At 42.0% G+C, this 20,131-nt stretch overlaps 1 protein-coding gene and 1 long non-coding RNA gene across 4 annotated transcripts in view; one reads left to right on the top strand and one right to left on the bottom strand.

Moving 5' to 3' along the window:
* The window catches only part of SPECC1 (sperm antigen with calponin homology and coiled-coil domains 1), an 86,964-nt gene that overhangs the window by 3,750 nt on the left and 63,083 nt on the right, over positions 1-20,131 (top strand). For 2 of the 3 annotated variants that reach the window (XM_088177030.1, XM_088177032.1), the window contains 2 exons: positions 16,362-16,538; positions 18,462-18,597. In XM_088177030.1, the coding sequence (XP_088033156.1) occupies positions 16,392-16,538; positions 18,462-18,597 (283 nt within the window). In that variant the 5' untranslated portion in view covers positions 16,362-16,391. Of the gene's footprint in view, positions 1-6,729; positions 7,241-16,361; positions 16,539-18,461; positions 18,598-20,131 lie in introns of those variants that run through there. The other variant, XM_014876535.2, reaches the window with a different exon arrangement.
* On the bottom strand, positions 3,181-19,093 carry LOC148221489 (uncharacterized). The gene is made up of 4 exons (XR_015807918.1): positions 18,439-19,093; positions 18,095-18,297; positions 13,211-13,308; positions 3,181-4,059 (listed from the first exon to the last, which is right to left on the bottom strand). It is a non-coding gene; the product is annotated as an uncharacterized LOC148221489 (long non-coding RNA).

The following is a 20,131-nucleotide window of genomic DNA, read 5'->3' as shown; positions in this document are numbered from 1 at the left end:
ATTCTCTTGGTTGTGTTCCAGTGGATTAGAAAGCTGTGGACTTGAACCTAAAGAAATAAATTATCTAGCATTTATATAACCAAACACACCTCTTCAATTCAGAGAGCTTTATCCAGATTTGAGTTTCCAGGTGATGGCAGAGCAGGAGATTCCCAGCAGCCTGGCTCTAATGGGGGATGGAGCTGTGGCACAGCTATTTCTTATATTTCTGGCAATGTCCACTCTGAAAGGATTTATTGAAGTACCACAATTGAAATGAGGCTTTCAGAACTAATTTTAAAATGACAAACTAAAAATAGTTTATTCTGCAAGCTTCAGTGCCATTCCAGATTTGAACAGGAGCCCTTTGTGTCCAGCTAAATGATGGGATAAGCAGATCCCTCCCCATAAATTTCTTATACCATCACCAAGCCTGGGTGGCTCCCTGCTTTCAAGCTTTTTGTGCCTCTCTTACTAAAGCCTCCTGATATCTAATAAATGTGATTATGAGTGAGCTGCCTTTAAATATCTATTACCAGAGTCACCATGGTAACTGCTGTAAGAGTTTCTTGCTGGTAAAAGGTTTCCAGCTCCCCGAGATACAGCAGGGCAAAATGCTTAGGCTGTTGTTTTCACGGTTTGAATGAGATCAAAGAGGGCAAAATAATATATGCCTGATTTTTGATAGCAGTGGATGTTAGTGGAACTGAAAGGAATAAGATTTATTCTGGAGCCTGTCCTCAGATCAGGGAATAGAGGAGAGTTCCACAGGCAGGGGCAGCCCAGGCTTTCCTTGGACAGCAGGATCCTGCAGGAGTGGGAAGATGTCACTCCCTCTGGCTGAGCCAACACTTGGCCTTTCTTTCAATACTGTCAGCAAGTGAACTAATTAACCCTAATGAAGGATGAGAAATTGTGATATTCCCCCTGCCACAGAAGCAGGCAGAGTTGCTGAGTGATTCAGTGTGGAGCAGAAAGAATTGAGCTGGCTTGTGTGTTCTCTCTGCATTTCCTGGTGTTCTCAAACTGCTCTGTTTTCCTCTCGGCCTTCAGCTTCAGGACAGTGGTGTGAATTGGGCAATATTCAGAGTGACTCCCCTGCTGTCCTGATTTCCAAATCTTCCTCTTCCCTTCTCTCACATCTGCTTTCTTTCCCAAGTTCCTGTTGTGTGGCCAATCAATCCTTTGCTCTGTAATGACAGTTGTTTCTATAGGCATGACGGAATCACTAATGTCCTCATGCAAACTGTCACCTCAGGGGGTTGTTTTGCTTTCATTTATTTATTTACTTATGGTAAACAGGTCACAAACTCCATAGGGCCCTTCTTCCTTTTCATGCAATCTGTTCTCTTGCTTCATTGCCCTCCTACTTTAATATCTGCTGGAGATTTTAAATTATCACTTGCTTTTATGGAAACACAGAAAATTGAGCACCTATTCCTGCTGCTTTCCCACTTCACTGCCTGCGCCTCCTGCTTCTGGCATTTAGGCCTTTTGGTAAGGAAGGCTTCTGTTCTGGTAATGAGCTGTTTGGTGTGGCTGTGCTGCACGAGAAAATGAGACCTTGAGGAGAGGAGCAGTTTGCATCCCCTTTGTGTGTGGGGGGACAAGTGGCACAGCAGAGCCAGCACGAGTGGCACTGAGCACGTTTGATGGGAAGATTGTGCCTGCAGGATGAGCTCATGATATTGATATTGATATTTGTCCTTACCTGCCTCACAGGCAACGTGAGCCACGTGCCAAGATCTTTTTTGCTGAGCTTGAGGATGCTTCTAATTCATTTTAGTTATTAGGTTTGCTGAGTGCCAGATTTGCACCAAGGGTTTCAAATCTGAAGTGATTATGGTCACCGACCAAGAGATCTGAGGAAATAATTTCATTAAAAGTCTTGAAAGCAGAACCTAGGTCTCAGAATGGAATTTGCCTGCATTATACCACTTCTTGTTTCTTAATGGTTCTTCTGTAGCGTTGTGGTTAAAGTTGGGAAGGTCTTAGAGTTTGGGCACTTCAAATTTTAGCTGCATGGTTCAATTTCTCAAGCCTGCTAAGCTGATTTAAAAGTTTAAGCAGTAGCAAACACGTTTGTTCATACAAGCTGTCTAGAAGAAAGGAATTGCTGAACTTTAATTTAGATTCTCCCTTTTTTCTGGATTTGATTACATCATCAAAGCCAAATTTCTGTGCAGAATTTCTGGGTCCCTCTGTACAACAGTGTGCACATCTGTCAAAACTGCTGATTTATGTGGGAGTTAAAATCAATGAGCACTGTAGACCCTTGCTAATTTGTGATATTTAATCGGTAATTTAGGTGCTTTCATTTCCTGACCTGTCAAATAGATGAGTTATTAAGCTACTGCAATGATCAACTGATTCCAATCGAGTGTCTGTAAAAGACGCAGAGAGGAAACACGAGGTGGGAACTCCAAGGCATTGCTGTGTGGGCAATCAAATCTTGCCAAGAGCCTTTTTTCAATCCTGATCTGCATTGGAGGGCTTGTTCCTCTCTCTCCTGGGACTTGAACTCCTCGTGCTTCCTCTGTGGATTTGTCCTGGTTTGGTTCCTGCTGGGCTCCCCGGGCAGATCCCAGAGCTCCGCTCCCGTTCCGGCTCTCGGCACTTGCAGCGTGAATCCCTCCCAAACAAAGCCACACCTCAGGTCTCTCATTTGCATCCCCCCGAAACGCCCCGAGAAGTTCAAAGCAGTGGGACACAGCTCCAGAATCCCGTCGGGGTTTTTAATTCCAAGGCAGCCCCCAGCACGCATCTTCTCCAGTGCTTCATTTCGCTGTGCAGCTTTGCATTGTCACTGGTTTAATGGAACGTTTTTCTGTTCCGGGCTCCTTGGAGTTTCTAACCTGTTGGAATTCCTCTCCCGTTAGGTGATAAAATGCCAGCTTTTCCAGCAGGAGATCGCTCTGGGACAATAAGTAAAGGGAGCAAGTAGGGTTGTGCAGGATTTTGCCTGGGTAGGTAATGAAAACTTGCTGTGCTACTTGAATATGGTAATTCTCTATGAATTGTTAATGAGTGCTGCCTTATAACCTATATAGCAGAAAACTAACAGCAAGGAATAATAAAATAGAAAGTTACTCTCTTTCCCTTAAGTCTTTCTTGCTTTTAATCATTGAAATTAAAAAAAAAATAAGTCAGTGAAAAAGAACAGTATAAATCTTATCCTCCTTCAAGAAAGAGCACTCAGTATTGCCTTTTTTGCCTGTTTAGATTTATCCACATTTTGAATAACAGGGTGACTGCAGGAAAGCTGTCCTTGGTTGTTGATGATGTCTAAGGAAGTAGGGATATTTGAAAATTGCAAAGAGTAATTAACTTTGCATCAAAGTGTGCAAAAGTGATCAGTGATTTTTATCTTAAGCATATGAAATATGATGAGTGTTTCTTTGCTACATAGATTTCCTTTCTCATTTTGCCTTTTTCTGTGGCTTGGCTTTTTTTTTATTGGTAGATAAATGTGTGTTAACTCTTGAGTGTTCTACTCGGAAATGACAGAAATACTGAAAAATGCTGGCACATCTTACAGACTTACTTTTGAAACAGGCAGTTTCTTAATTCTATTTTTGACTGACTCAGTGGCTGTTCCCTTGGAAATTCTCAAGTTGTTGTCTGGTCTTCTGAAATTTTGGCAATAGGCACCAGAAGAAGCTGTTTTTCTAGTCTCCTATAGCACTTCATGTTCCATTAAACATTATCTGCCTTTTTTCACCCCAATTTAATTATTCTAGTTTCTTCCAAAAACCAGCATTTTCTCTACTTGCAGGTCAAAGCTGGTAGCCACAGGCTGAGCCCCTCAGGTGTTGAGTAGGAACATGAACCTGTGAGTAGTCTCCTAAGAACAGGGAAGGGAAAAAAAAATAAATCCCAGTTCCCCAAGGCAGCTCACACAGCTTCTTGTGCTGGTGGAGCCTTTTTGGCAGCAGTTGCAGGAGTTGCAGCCACCCATTTGCTGAGCAGCATCTTGTTGACTGAGCAGCAGTTGTTTTTGTCAAAATGGAAAGTGGTGCCCCATGATTCACTCTGCAAACGTCCACCAGCAGCGTGAACTTCCTGACATCTGCACTGCAACTGAGAAAAGAGAGAAGTTTGGATCAGTTATGTCCAAAAGGGAGGAAAGCACAGAGTAAATTCTGTCCCAAAGCCATGGCCTGACTCCACTAATTCCCACTGTCTGATGCAGGCTTGCCTTTGTAATTGCTTTTGGTTTTCTAACTCCAGACACCAATGTCCCAAGCCTTGCAGCTGAATTAGAGACTTGCTTTAAAAAGACATTGTTATTGACATAATAGCCTTGTTTATGGAATATCTCTCCTTTGTAATTAAGATTGTTTCATGCACAAAAGCAGTTAAATATGGCATAAATATCTGTAAATGCAAAGATATTTTAAACTTTGTTCCTTGTGCATGCCTTTTTTCCACACCATGCATTTGCTTCTCAAATGAACTGAGCCACCCAAAATTCTGCCCTTTGCCCATTTTATTACATTCTCATCCATATTTGTTCCCGTGGAATTGTACCATTAATGCACTTTGCAACATAAAGCTTTTAAATTCCTCAAATGCAGTATTTTAAAGGTGTATTAATGGTGAGGTTTGAGCTTATTCTCTCATACCTTGTAGGGAAGTTGTGGGAGCAAGTGCATTGAGCAGAATGCAGGCAATATGTTCACTGTTATTTTGTCTGTCAACCAATTTTACCAGCTGGGTGAGAACCTGGCAGATACTTGAAAAAAGTTTATATTGCTACTTGAAATTGTTTTCTCACCCTGGTTGTGTGAAAGTAATTATGGTTAAGGCCCTGGCTTTCTTTGAGCCTGGCCAACTCATTTCAGCTGTTTGTTTCTGGGCTGTTTTTTCATTAAACAGAAAGGCAATGTATCAATTCAGAAAGTTTTATGCTGAATAATTCTTTGGTCTAAGTAAAGGGGCAATTATAGCCATAAGGGCTACCAGAAAACCTCTAAATAAACAAATATACTGTCTGGTCTTGTTGGGTTTGGGGAAATTCTCCACCACTATTCCAGGCTGTCTCCCCAAGCTGAAGTATGTAAATGTTGTGACTGTCTCCTTAGAGCCAAGCATTTCATTTTTAGGTTTTGGTCAGGTTATATTTATCCAATGTATCCCAAAGATATTTGAGAGTGCAATACAGGAGCTCATCTTCCCTCCCCACTCCATCATCTCAGTTCTTTATTTCTCTTGGCTGCAGGACAGGAAAACCTATCAAGCTGCCAACACTGCTGTCCCTCTGAGCCCAAGCAAACTCACCAGCAATGGCAGAGGGGCAGAACGCTGCACTCCAAAAAGGGTTTGGTTTCTTCAGCCAAAAAAGCTTCTCAGCAAGGTGTCTGCACCTGATGTCCCTGTCGTTTGTGAGCTCAGGGTCCAGCTACCTGCAGCTGTTTGCCCTGAGCTGATGTTTTTGAGCTGCATCTGTTCAGTGGTGAAGGGGGTCCATGATGAGAGCAGGGGGCTGAGCTGCATTCCCTCCCCTGGGCACCCAAGTGACCTCACTGCCTTTGCCTGCATCATGTGTGGGCTCACTTCCTCAGGGAGGAGGAACACTGCATCCAGATCAAGTATCTGCAGGAACTTCCTCCTTATCTGAGCTGTGAATAATCTCAAGAACTCTGAATGTTGTGTAAAAATACAGAGTGGGTAAATTCTACCAATGGTCACACAGCCTGACTTTGGATATTGAAGAAACTGTCAAAATAGTCTGGATAGAAGGATTGCTGCATTTGGGATGTTGGGGTAGCACCTGGCTGAATTTAGGGACTTAGAACTAATAATGTCTGCTTGAGAGCTGCAAAACACAGAGCTCAGTCATGGTCATGGTCTGCTCGTTTGTCTTGTTCTTGCATTTTAAGGTAAGGCAAGAGCTTGTTACTCTTATGAGTATCAGAAAGTTGGATCCTAAATCTATAATCTTCAGAGGAGATTTGGCTTGGACTCAATCTGTTTTTAAGGTTTGGTTACTCTGGGATTAACAGCAGTGGTGCCAACACTGAGCTGAAACATAAATTTACTCTTGGCATAACATCAGCTTCCTTCAGGCCTCTTTGGTACCTCGAGTAAGGAGGGTGAAATAAGGTTGGACTATTCAGATCCATCAACACTTTTCAAATATTTTAAGTCTTCCCTCTTTCTCTACTAGGAGTGTCTACTGTAGTATCAACATGAACTAAATAGCAGGTTCACACTGTTGGGAGGGAGAATTCCTGATCTGTAGTCACAGGCTGAATGGTCAGAGACATCAGGGGATGATCACCCTCACTAGACAGATTTGGGCAAAAAGCCCTGTTCTAAACATGTTCGTTTTCTGTTTGAAATTTGGATTTGATGTCTTTGCATCCCCTCAGTCTCATTCAGCTTGATACTATCTCTTCTTCCTTTAACTCTGTGAAGACCTCTGGCCTTTTTCTTCCTGTTTTCAGTCATGAAATTCTTTTCAAAAATCTTAAGGAAGAGGAACATTCTCAAGCATTTGTTCGCTCTTGTCCTTTCTTTGCTCTCTTCTAAATAAAGAACAGATTGACCCTTCTTGGGCAGCTTGAGTCACTCAGGACTGATTCTGGTTAGTTTTGTAAAAGCTTCTGTCTTAGTGCATCTTCCTTCCCTACACCCACTTTTCCTCTTTGTTGAAGCAATGATGGAGGCAAGGGAAATGTCATAAGGTGTCCTGGCTGTGATTTCTGGCACTCTGGGGGAGGTATTATTGTAGAATAGAAAAGCTGCTTCTGTGTTTTCCTCTGAAAATGCCTTTTTCTGTGCCACCTCCTTGCCCTTTCTCCGTGGCATGTGCTGCATGTTTTTGCTTGATTGGATTATCCAGACCAGTTTGTGGTTTATGCTCTGCCCAGTGTCCAGTCCTGCACTTGGGGATGATGGGACCCTGAAAGAAACTCTTCATCTGCTTTAAGGATTGAAGCATCTCACTGTTTTGGACGTAGGCTACAAATTGCTTTCTTGCATAAATGCTCCTTGCTTTGATGAAAATATAATATTTGTCATTCCCCTGAGTAAGCGAGTGCCTGTGTGTGTGTGCTGAATGCCGAGGCGCCGGAGGAGCCAGCTCGCTTCCGTGTGTGAATCATTTCTCAAGCAGCTCTCTGTGTCTCTCTGCAATGTGGTTTTCCTCTCAGGGAAGCACTCAAGCCCTGAATTTTCAGTCTGGCTTGCACATGCTGTCAGAAGCTAGTGGGAGACACTTTTCTTTTTAACGCAGAAAAAAGGACAAGCTTTTACTGTAAGTATTTTATTATCTTTTATGTTTTTTTATGGTGGGAACTGTATTATGTTTCGAAGGATTCTTGGGTCAGTAATGTATTCGTAGAGTGAATGAACCTGCTTTGCTCAACACCACTTTTTTCATAGTATCTCAATGTAAAACTAAATTGAATTAATAAAAAATAGGGTAAACAAACCTTTGTTAGCCGAAAATGGGCTGGAGGTGGTCTAAAAGCCAGAGAAAGAAATCCCCTCATGAGAGCTGGCTACTGTATTTCTGTATTTTCCTCCTGCTCATCTACATCGAATCAGTGACAGAAGGGGTGAAGCTGTTTCTGTTCCTGCTTTTTCCTCTGGCAATTTACGGTCGTTCCCCGACAGTGAAACGAAGCAGGAGCACGAGCAGAGTTTCCTGTGCTGCTGCATGTGCACACAGTCCAGCCAAGGAAGGGCAGAAGGGAATGGGCTGCTGAGCCAGGAGCTCTGGCAGCTCACATCTGTGGGAGCACTGGGGGACCTCCAGCAGGTGCCTCTTACAGCCCCACAGCACAGAGCTGGGCAGGTTCTCAGCAGGAGCTTTTCATTACAGCACCTCGACTGTTGTCTTTAAAATTGTGTTGTGGATGAAGATTGGTCATAGAAACAATTGCAATAATAACAGCATTTATAGAGCAGGTAATATGGCAAAGTTGTGGAGATGTTAATTAAGCCCTGAGCGTGTAGCAGTAAAGGATTAGTGGCAGAACTGGTTTGAAAACAGGGATTCTCTACCTTTTTCTCTTGTGTACAGTTCTAGATATCCCTTACTGCTCCTTTCTGGTTTGCATGTTTCTTTCTAAATTAGTATTCTTTGCCCCTGTAGCCTCGGCAGGAGAGAGGATACCTGATTTGCTCAAGCAGTTTCTCTGCACAATTGCACAGGTAGCTACCACAGAAATTTCTCATCCTAACATGCACATGGCTATGTGCTACCCCTTCCCTTTCTTATGCAGTTCTAAACCAATTTAATTTCGTTGTGTAGCCCACCAAGGTGGCTCATTCAGTCCATCAGTGGTCCCCAAAGTCACAGCTGCAAACTGTTGGTACTGTTGCTTAGGTCTGTTCTGTTCCTGTTGGTTATGAATATTTTTAAAATGCAGAAGTCCTCTGGTTTCTCCTGCAGCTTTGGAGTTATGTCCCCATCTTTGCAAAGAGCCCTTTCTGTCAGAAGTTCACACTGAGCTCATAAACGCTCAGAAGTTCCCAGTTTATGAACTTCAAGTGAGCTATTCTGCACTTTAATGGGAGATAAATATCTCCTTAAGGGATAGCTTCCAGATCTCAATTATTTCTCTGCACTGTGATGGATGGAAAACGGGAGTCAGGGAAACATCCCAGCATGTGGCAATCTGTGAGGCTGCTCGCTTGCGTGCTGTGTGGCAGATGTTGATTTATCTCGTTTTTGCTTTTTTTTTTCCCTGTGGGGTCCCTTTCCAAGGCAAACGAATGAGTCCATCTTTGTAAATATCCCTATTTAGTGAGCAATTATTATCCCATTTTTACAAATGGAAAAACTAAGGCTTGGGAAGATTGCATGGCTATGGGGGGATGATGATTCTGTGCCGAAGCTGAGGATGGAATCAGGTGGAATTCCATGGAATGCGTTGCCTCTGGTATCACCCCTCTATGCCCTGAGGGGACAGGGAAGCTGCCAGTCTCTGTACCAGTATGTACCAGTCAGGATTACCTGTGTAGCCACATGCTGTGCATCTCTGCTCTTCCAAAAAAACATCAGCATTTTCTTTCTTGTAGTTGTATCTACCCTCTATGCTACAGAAAAACGTAATGACAGGTAATTATCAGACAAACCACTTGTAATTATTCTTAATTTCTTCAGCAATTATATAGCTCTTGCTCTATCTGAAATGAAACCTCCTTTTCTTCCTTCTTGTGGGTTGGCAAAACATGAAGTGGCCGAATGTGTCACTTGTTTTGTGCTGTATTCACTGGGACAGTAGTTCAAAGAACATGGATTAATGAGCAATAGCTGCCTTGAAATGGCTCTGAAAAATTTTTGTTCTCAACTTGAAAATATGAAAAAACATGAATTAAAACCATCTATTCAGGACAGAGTCATATTGGGGAAAGCCTAGAGTGACCTAATTCTTCATGATTACAACATGGTTGTAACTTGCAAAAGGGAGTTTGGAATCAAAGCATCATTTTTAGCCTTCCTGAATCTTCCTGTGCATCCTTCAGTAAAATGATGTTTGTGATTCAGAATCACCACGTCATGTAGAAAATTACAGCTGGGTTGGGATTTTTGTTTCTTTATCCTCTCATTTATAGGATCAGGGGTCATAAGGAGGTGGCAGCATTTCTCTTCTGAGCTGTGCAATGGTGACTGGTTAGATAATCAGTGTGAGGAAGGAGGAGGAGGAGGAGATGGAGAATCCATGTACAAACAGTGTAACTCCAATACAGGACGAGCATGTTCCCAGACATCTCTAAGTACAGCTTTGGCTTGGTTTTCCAGCATCAGTCACTGTGCTGGATATCTGCATTTTCCTGTCTCATAAATGGCCAGCAGCATGGAACAAGGACAAGAGAAATGCAGCTGAACTGATTCCTTATCCATATGTACACACGAGGATTTTGTTGTGATTTCTGCATTTTTCTCGTGTGATCTAATGATGAGTGAAAGGCTGACAAATCCAAAACTCCAGGGAGAGCTTCTGTGGAGGAGGGTGGGCAGGAGGTTTTGCAGTGCTCTCCATGCCTGAAAAAGTCATCAATGACTCTAATGGTTGCTGTGGGAAGAGAATTTTATTTTGAATGATTTTGAGATATGGAGTTTTGCAGTTGCTGGCCTGGCCTCTGGCAGCCTTGTTTTTGGAGGTGGTTTTGGAGGTTGATGGCTGGAAACCTGTCACATGTGGCTGCCTGGACATATAAGGATACTCTGGTGTACTTTGGACATCCCTGGAATCTTTTAGTGCATTTGTGTGCTACTTAATAAATACCAATTGTAGGGAATTATTGAAAACACACTAAGGAAACAAGCAAGAAAAGCCTTAACACAAAAATGTGAGCTGGTCACTTACCACTGTAACCACAGATAAACTTTGTCTTTGGGAAGTTCAAGGGAGTTTCCATTATCTGTTTGCATCTGACACCACAGGGGGAAGGAAAGAAACTGGCTCTGCAAAAGTTGCTTATAGAGGAGAGCTAGAGCTGTATCCCCTGGAAAGAAAATTCTCATCTGATGCCACATTGAAATGCTCTTTTGATGTTTAAGGGTTTTACAGAAGAACCATTAAAACAAAAATGCAAAGCAAGCACCAGCCCAAAAGAGTGAGTGGATGGGTGACCTTGGGAATGTCTGTATCCTCATTTCTGTGTACTTCTGTGTCTAAAATGTAACAGCATTTCTAATTCCTTGCAAAATCACTCCTCTACAAAATCTCACTTGTAGAGATTCTGCAGCTGCCTAGCTGTTTTATTATAGTGCAATTTTCTTCACTCTTAAAAGTTGAAAAATAATAATAGCACTAAAACCATCTTTGCTTGAGGCATGAATAAAACCAGCAGAATCTGCCCTGCTGTCTGGACTTGAAAATTTCCAAGTGATGTCTTGTCTCCTGGTCCTCTACCAGCAAACCACGAAAAGTCAGCTGCAAATGAGGTTAGAAAGAAAGTCTGCTGAGGTAGACCAGAGGAAACTGTGAAGTGTCTGGGGTCAGGTTTATAATTGATTCTTTTTGGACAGCAAAAGCAAGAGGAGCCTTAGAGATGAGGTTTTGGGAAATGGGTATTTTTTTTTTTTTTTGTCTGAGTTGTGTTTGGGAGCAGGTGGTCTGTCTTGGGGAGTTTTTTGTGAGCTTTTTCCTCCAATTCTAATGAAAGCTAAGCTTTGTGCCAGCAAGAATCCAGCAAGTGTCTGCTTAGAGGAGTGATGGAGAAAAGGTTGCATTAAGAGCCTCAAATACAAAACAAAGGATATAGGAATTAAAGCAAAGAGAGAATGGATAGATAAAGAAATCCCACTGAGATAATGGGAGCAGATGCCTGAGGAAAGCTGCTCAAGGTGACCAAAAGAGTAGCAGTTTGTTTTTATTTTTTAACTTAATCTTATTTCCAAATGGATTTTTTTCCATGCCATCTATCTCCACATTACCAATTACTGTATTTGGACTATCAGCTTCCCTGGTTTGATTCCTAATATCAGTTAAGAAATCAAGATGAGTCATATGGAAGCATCTGTCAAGCCTAAAAATTGTTGTTTAAAGTTAATTGATGTGAAAGGCAGAAAAGAATTCTATTTTAGCCCAGCTGTCTATCCTGCCATAGAACTTCCTACGTGCCACTAGAAAATGCTTTACAGTTTACTGAACTTGTTAGATATTTCTATGTTCCAGTTGATAGTTTGCCTGAAAATAGCAGAAGTTGATTCTAGGGAAAATAGTAGAAACATGATGCAGATTTAGCAGAAAAAAATTTTTAAAAATTGTGCTTTGAATTTGTGAGTGTGTGTAATAAAGCTTCTGGAATAGTCTTACCTATGGATGTAATGCAAAGTAACCGAATTACAGGAAAATGGCACTGGGGACTGTGGGGTTTGACCCACCAAAGTCACACTTGTGTCCTTTGAGAGCCTTAGCTGCAGAGTTGGGACTTTGGCCTCATCCTTCAGGGCTGCTGGGCAATCCCAGGTCCTGGTGAAGCTGCCATCTGGCACATTCCTCTCCAGAGCCAGTAATGACTTTTCATAATTCTTCATTTCATTCCTTTTCCCAAAGCATCTTGTGCATGACTCTGCTTTAATTTGAGTGTCCTGCTGAGTCCTGACATGGCCATCAAAACTAAATTGTTTAACAATTATATGTGGGGTACAGATGGTTTCCATCCCCCAAAAGGGATTTTCCTGTGTAATTTCATTTCTGTAGATATGTTAATAATTTTTTATTTATTTAATAGTGCAACTTCTAGATTTCTTGACTGTGAAATAATATTGCTCATCATCACTCAAATCAACCTATCTATTCCTTTTAGTTCTTCAGAATAAAATAGCCTTTAATAGTCAGCAGAATGTGTATCCTGGAAGTTTATTCCACAGAACTGGTGAATTCCTCTTTTGATCCACAGCCAGGTCTAAAGATCCTGGAGCCCTGGTGTTGTTTCTGCTGATGCTGACTGCCTGTGTGTTGGGATAAATTCTTAATCCAGTTTTTCTAGCTATAAAATGGGAATCATTCTAGGCTGCTTCTAAAGACTTTTATTAATAAATGCATGTGGACTGACTAATAAAGAAATGTCTGGGTTCTCAGCCTTTAATAAAACAGTAAAATTTCAAGGAAAATTGACTACAGAACTTCTGCCAGCTGCCAGAACAGTCCTCATCAACATACTCCAAATATCCTTTAAGAATACCAGTAAAAAAGGATGAACTGTATAGCATGGCCTGAATTTTTAGAGGCTGATGCCTGCAGGGAATTCTGAGGATTACTGAGAGAAGCAGCTCTGTCAGGACCAGCTTTACATTTTTGGTAAACCTGATTATCATTTGCAGTACCTGTTTCAGAGGAGGGGTGTATTCAGACACCACTTTTGGGTATAAAAAAATCTTAAAAAAACCAAACCCCTGCAGTCTGGAAGTGCCTGGCAATAGAATCAATTTTGCTGAAGTTCCATCTTGGTAAGTGCTCATTTATTTCAGCATGGGGTTGCTTCCTCATTTGCAGAGTGCAGCTCCAAGCAGGGAATGCTGCAGGGATTTTGTTTGGCCAGCTGAGTGCCCTGCTCTGGCTGATGCCAAAGGAGGACTTTGAATCTCAGGGTGGCTGTAATTCTGTTTGCTTCCTAAGGAAAATTCCCTGTGAAATGTGCAAAAATGAAAAATAAAACCACAGAATTCCAGGCATTGCTTAAAGAGAGTCATTTTCCCATGAGAAACAGCTCTCATCTGAAATTTATTGACACGGAATGGGTGTAAAACAAATGATTTTTGTACCTGTGTTTGCAGAAACAGCTTGGTTGTGTCTCTTGTGGAAAGCTGCTTTTCTTTCAAGTCTCCCTGGGGATAGAGATCAAATCAATCTCTCTGGGGTCCTGGTGGAAGGAAAGGCTGATATTTAGTGAAAATACAGCAGAGTTACTTCTAAGACAAGAAGAGCTGGATTTGATGCTTTTAATAAATTTGCTGTTTCTACTCCAGGATAAGAGAAACCTCCTTGCAAATGCTGGGTGTCCTGATTGCTGCCTGGCTGCAAACTTTTGGGATAGCTGAGTTAATGTTTTGGTTCACTGCTACCATGAGCTCCTTCCATGAGCAATTTCATGATGCTGAACTTCAGGGTTTGTCACTGTCCCCACTGCTCACACCTGCCATGGAGCTTTTCTGTTCTGTTTGTTTCATTGTAATGCCATAAATTGCATTTGGAGGAGGGAGAAAGCTGATGTTGACTCTGGGAATTGATTTTCTGCTCTCATCAAAGAACAGCAGGACTTTTTTTCCCAGTTTTTTTTTTTTTCCCCTTTTTATTTTTTTAAGTAGTTTTATTTTGCACTACTCCTGAAGCAGTACTTCTAATAACTCAAATATGTGTCACCTACTTAGGAATGAAAGGAGCTTAGGAAGTGTGCAACCTGGCTTGATGCTTTGAAGTACATATAAGGCTTGTGAAAAGTCTTGGAATCCCACTTCAGAGATGGAAATCTTTATCTACAAGGCAAATTCAGGTTAGCCAAATACCTGAGAAGTCTTAACTCCATCTTTTACAAATGCCAGTTCTGCAATAAATACATGGAAAACTAATAACAAACACTAATAAATCCAGGTATTTCTTCCCAATTATAATTTCATCTGTTTGGTGCAGTAAAATGTTATTGAATTCACATGGCAAATAATTCAGCTCTCTTTACATGAAAAAGCCTCAGGCTACTGGCCGGAATTCTTGAATTGTGGTTCGGTTTTGTTGTTTTGTTTTGTTTTTTTAAAGTACCTCTTCCTTTTACCCCTAACATCATGGTCTAATGAGCATATCACTCCACTGCAACTTGAAAATGTCATGGATGACTCAAAATTAAATTCCTTTGGATATCAAGAAAGCATCTGTACAGCTTAAGGCAGGAAAATATAAGGTACAGTTATGAAGAAGACCAGAGGGTATAATAAAGCAGTGTATGTGCAACCACTGGATCTGCAAAAAACCAAAATCTGCATAATTTGGAGATCTAATCAGCAAGAGAGTTTGCATGTGTAGTTGCCTGTTCACCCATATAAATACAGTGAATATTAAAAGGATTAAGAGCCTGTTAAAATATAGGTTTTAAAATATTGTAAAGCACCAAAGCTTGCTCATGTGGATCATGAGCTATGGGAATGCTAAATAATATTTTCTATTGTAATATAGTTTACATATCTGTCAGGGCTTTAAAGCAGTGATCAGCATAATCATCACCAAAGACTCTTAATGAGATCAGTGGATGGCTCCTCACTGGATGTGTTAAGAATTTTAATGGGGTAATGCCTATATTTAGCAACAACAACTAACTTTTAAATTCCTTTATTTAGGAGCTGAGAGGGAACTGCTGTGGAGAGAGCAGAGAGCCCTCCCTGCAAGAGGCACCAAGGACAAATAGAGGCAATGCCAGTGGCTGGCTTTGTTCTCTGTGGAAACTTGACATTGCCTTCACCTCCCTGAACAGACTGTGGTGGCACCTGCAAGGTGCTGGCACTGTCAGATCCACCTTGGCCCCACACAGATCTGTCCTGGGAGTTCAGGGAATGCTCTTATTTATGAATGTGAAATCAGGTACAAAGCAAATGATGAGATGTAAAATGTGACCAGAGCCCTTCCTGACTCAGCCAGGAATAAATTGTCCTGGTGTCTCTGTCAAAGTGTCACTGTCCAAGCTCACTGTTCCTCTGAAGGAATTTCACTGAGCCCTCTGTGGGTGAGGGAATTGCCTAAACTTTGAAGATGAAGAAAAACAAATGGCAAATTCTTAGTTCAGCTGATAGTTACACATATAAAGAAATTCAAAGAGATTTATTAATGAATTTCCAGCATTCCTAAAAATCTGTGCCTGTGGGTATTCTGGTTACCTGTTTAACAGACAAGGAGAAAGTTACCCTCTGCCTACACAAGGCTGAGCCACAGCTACATCCTGTGTCTATTTTGGAAAATGAAGAGAAATGTTGCTCATATGAAGTGGGGGAGGACAGGAGATATCAGGCCACCTCCCCTCCCTCACATTCCCAGCCCAGCAGGCTGATGGGACTTTGAAAAAATATCCAAATAATTCTTTTATTCTGCTCATGGTTTGGATTGGGCAATGGCTGGTGAAAATGTCTGGGTTTAGATCTCCAGGAGTGGAGGGAGCAGTTTAATTGGCAGCTGTCAGCCTCCTGACAGAAACAGGCTCGTTGTTCCTGCTGGCAGCTGAAATGTGTTCAGCTACATCCAAAAAAAGGAAAGCACGTCTATTTGCTGATTCCTGGCAGGATTTCTCTCTTGCATAAGCTTATCTCTGAGGAATAGTGGATTTGGATCTTTGTTTGCAAGGAAGTTGGTTTTTTTTTTTTACTATGTTTTGTGAATCTTGGTATTGTGAAACATCTTTTTATCACTGTGGCAACATCAACTGCTGCTCCTCTAGAAGAGTCTGATAAGTTAAAGATATATTTTCCATCCATCTGAAGAAACTTGCTTCTCATGTGACTTTCTAAAAGTGAGTTTTATTGCAGTTGAAGATGCTGGATCTAATGGTAAAATAAGTAATATTCTTTTTATCCCGAGGTTGCTTTACATTGCTGTGGGTTTCAGTGTTCTCAGTTACTCTTTCATTGTGCCTCAGCATTCACAGGTGTTCTGCTGTGCCTGAGAGAGGTTTTGGGACTTAAATAGTCCCCCAAAAAGTTAATGTTCCTTCTATGGTTGGTAGGAAAAGTGAAAGGGGCTGTAGCCTGCTCTGAAGGTTTCTCTAGGCTTGGTGTTGATATCTGTGAGAGAGGATCAAGTTTAGCATGGCCTTTTCATCCCTTTAAACTCATGCCAGATCTCTCTCTTGCCCTTTCAGGTCACATAAAGTTAAGTTATATTTTTGTATGAGTGCATAAATACATATAAACATTTTCTTTTTTCTTTTGTTTTTTTAAGAGTTTGTAGCCTGAGTTACTTGGGAAGAAAATGAAGAGTAGTGCCAGGCCTTGGAGTGCAATAGCCAAGCAAGGGAGCCATGGGGTTGACAGAGGAAAACCTCTTTCCACCACCTCCACAGGAATGAAGACATCCAAGTCCTCCACTTCCCTTGCCTTTGAATCCCGGCTCAGCAAGGTACTAATCCTTGGGGACTGTTCGAGCATTCCAGTCTTGGTCCAGTAAAAACTTCGGTTTAGTCCTCAAACACCCACTGTTATTAAGTGCAGGGAGACTTAAATTGTGTTGTATATTAGATTAATACACATTTCTCAAAGTATTTTGCATGTACTCTGTTCACTTTGTGTGTGAAGGAATTGCCTAAACTTTGAAGATGAAGAAAAATGGCAAATTCTTAGTTCAGCTGATAGTAAAGAAATTCAAAGAAATTTATTAATGAATTTGCAGCATTCCTAAAAACCTGTGCCTCTCCCTTCAAGGCAAAATGTCTTAACAGAAGATATTGCAATGTAACAAATGCATTTTATGAATCCCATGTTTTTATATAGATATATCTAAAAAATAGCAGAAACTTCTGTCCAAGTAATGTTTGTAAGAAAATGGAGTAATACACCTGAAATGCTGCTGCATCTGCACCCTTGCAGCCAGCAAACAGAAATAACCTGTTTGAAATCATCCAAATCCAGACCAAGGTTGTAAGTAACTTTCCAGTAATAAAGCTGAATGAACAGTACATAGCAAGGGACAGTATTTAGATCTCCTCTTGATTAAAACTTCATTAATTGTCACAGTTTTTCAAGGAAAGGATTAATTTATTGAACTTGCAGTGTGGACTCCTAGATGCACTTACCAATAGGGTATTTCAGTGCTCCTGGCAAGTTGTGCTGTGTGCTTGAGGCAGCATCTCTGAAGGAATGCTACTGAGGACACTAATCAGGAAATCTGATACGATTGATTTGTTAAATTTAGCGTTAATTGTGGAGAGATTTCTACCTAATGACAGTTAATGCCTTCAAATTATCGTCCAGCTGCAAATGCAAAACCATCAAAGTGGCTTCCTTGAAAAGGGAGTAGAAAAGGCACCACAGCTGCTGCTATAGGAAAGAACACGTTGAAGGGATTACTTCAGAGAGACTGCAGAATTCTCTAAAGGTCAGAAAGTCAGGTTGTTCCATTCTCCTCCTAAGAGTGAGCTGACAAAACCTCTGCCAGAAGGCAAAACGTTTGGTATCCTGGAGCACATCAACACTTCAGCTATTGAAACTTACGGGCTCACAGGGTCCAGGAAACCACAGACTCTGAGTCAGAGGAGGAGATGAAAGGGAGAAGGAATTAGAGTTGAAAGATTTCATTTTGCTTAAATGTTTCACATTCAGGAACCACTAAATAGGGGCAGTGCTTGTTGTGTGCACTCTTTTCTCTTAACCCAGCAGTGGTGTTCAGGCTGTGCTTCAGGGACCCCCTGGTGTCAATGGACAACTTCAAAGGAAGTCGATTTTCATTTCAGAAAATACTTTAGGTGTCCACAAACTCAAAAGTGTAGCAAAACTACTGCTCTAGGGAGAGTCTCCAAAGCTTTGGTCTTAAAATACTTCAAGTATTTTTCCTGAAATTAATTAGAGGCTGTTACTGGAGGCACACAAATGGGAAATCATCTGACCAAAGTTCTGAGATAAACTGCAACTTCTGCTTGCTGAAGCAAGATTATTTCAGTGTTTTTCTTTGAATCTTACCTTGTGTTCCATAGGTTTCTTGAGTAGGCACTTAGAGTAGACTTGTGTCACCAGAGATTCCTTCCCAAAAAGGTGCCAGAGTTGCCAGTAGACCACTCCTGTAAATTGTTTTCTCCCTACCTTTCAATTATTTGCCTTTTTGAACAGTCTTTCCCATTTTGATTCTTCACTGTTGGAACAGTGTTTACCCACTTCACAAAAACCTAGAATGCAATGCAAATACAAAAATTATGTACTCCATTTATCCCGGCAATATTCCCGTGGGGTTACTTTATGGAAATGTTAATTTTTTCCAAGGAATCTTGCATTTTGAACTAAGTGATGGGAACATTCAGGGTCCTGACCTGTTCCACGCTCTGTGTCGCAGCTGAAGCGGGCGAGCAGCGAGGACACGCTCACAAAACCTGGGGCAGCAGCAGCTTCGGGAGTGTCCAGGCTGAAGAAGACCATCACAACAGGAGCCATTTCGGAGCTCGCCGAGAGTCGGCTGAAGCCCAGCACAGGTAGGCACAAAGATTCTGTCACCCGTGCTCTGAGGGTCACTCGCTTTGCCAAGGTCCCAGCAGAGTGTCCCCATCCCCTTGCAGCACGGCCGTGCCTTTCCTGCTCTGGCAGACACAGGACGCTGCATCTACACCGCACGAGCCCGGGAAATGAAGTGAAAAGGGAGAAGCCGGATGGTTTTAGGAGCCTTGGCTGCCCCAGTAGCCAGGCGGTGGCGCCGGTGGCCCGGGCGAGGGGTCCCAGCCGGGGACCCAGCTCCCCTTCTCCAGAGCAGGACAGCAATGGAGAGCTCTCTGTCTGAAGTTTTCCCCATTTATCAATAGCTTTCTCTCTTCTCTCCCTACTGAGCAGAGCTGTTTCCCTGCTGCTTCTGGGACACGGCAGAGCCATGAGAACAAAGAGCCAGCCCTGGGCATCCTCATGTGCAGCCTGTGCTGCTCCTGAACTACCCCGGCAGCCTCAGCCCCATCGGCTCGTTCCCATAGGTTTCAAACCGAAGCCCCTTTTGAAAAGCAGCGACACCATCTGCATACCAAGGGCTCCAGTGCAAACGCTCTGCTTTCCCCCAGGAGCTCAGCAAATGCTTGCTTTTGTCTGCTCCCTGGTGGCATTTCCAAGGGAATGTGAGCTCTTATTAAATTTGACCATGACCTCCCTATTTGTCACAGCCTCTGCAGGTTCTGGCTGTGTGACAGAACAATGTTACTAACCAGAGAGAGATTTCTGTTGAAAAAGAATAAAAAACCTTTATATACCCTTGGAAGAAAATGATGTGCCTTGTAACAGCCCAAATGTTTCATAGTAACCCAAAGACCAATCCCATTCTGCTGTTAATCAGTGTGTAAATCCTCAAATTTAATAGTGACTAGCTGTATCCAAAGGAATTTGGGATTCACAAGCCAATAAAGAGGCATGATGCTTGGGAGGAGCCATGCAGGGACAAGAAAACCTGTACAGATGATGCAGCACAGGATCCTGGGAATGCAGCCAGGGAAACAGCACTGCAGGGAGTCCAGAATGGAATCTGTCAGAACACAAGCACTGGAATAGAGAGCCCTCTTCTGCATGCAGATATAATAACTGGGATTGGAGGAGGGAGATTGATGGTGATGACTGCTTTAAATACAAAGGCTGAAATGGTTTATGGAGGTCAAGTTACATCTGGATACTGCTTTGACACTTTAAATTACATCATTGCATATATCCTCATACATTGCTTTGCATCAGCATTTGTAGAAGCATGAATGGGAATATTAATGCTAAAGGAGAAGAGAACAAGTGCATAGATAAACACTAAGAATGTGTGGGCTACCCCTCTAAAATTGTTTTTAATGTAGAGAGAACTGTCCCAGCTCTCACAGGGGTTGCTGTAAGTGTGTACACAGTGTCTTACTTGTCTGTTTTTACAGAGGTTCCATAATCCAAAAGGATGCTTGGAAATCCAGCTGTATTGTGAGAACGTGTCATTGCCAGGGCCACTGGAAGGTGCTTGATCTTACTGAGCAAGGTTACAGAGCTGGATGCTTTGTCACA

Source organism: Sturnus vulgaris, chromosome 21, assembly GCF_052056855.1.
Source record: "Sturnus vulgaris isolate bStuVul1 chromosome 21, bStuVul1.hap1, whole genome shotgun sequence".
NCBI lineage: Eukaryota > Metazoa > Chordata > Aves > Passeriformes > Sturnidae > Sturnus > Sturnus vulgaris.
The sequence above is the reverse complement of the archived record's forward strand: the minus strand, read 5'-3'. Positions and strand labels throughout refer to the sequence as shown.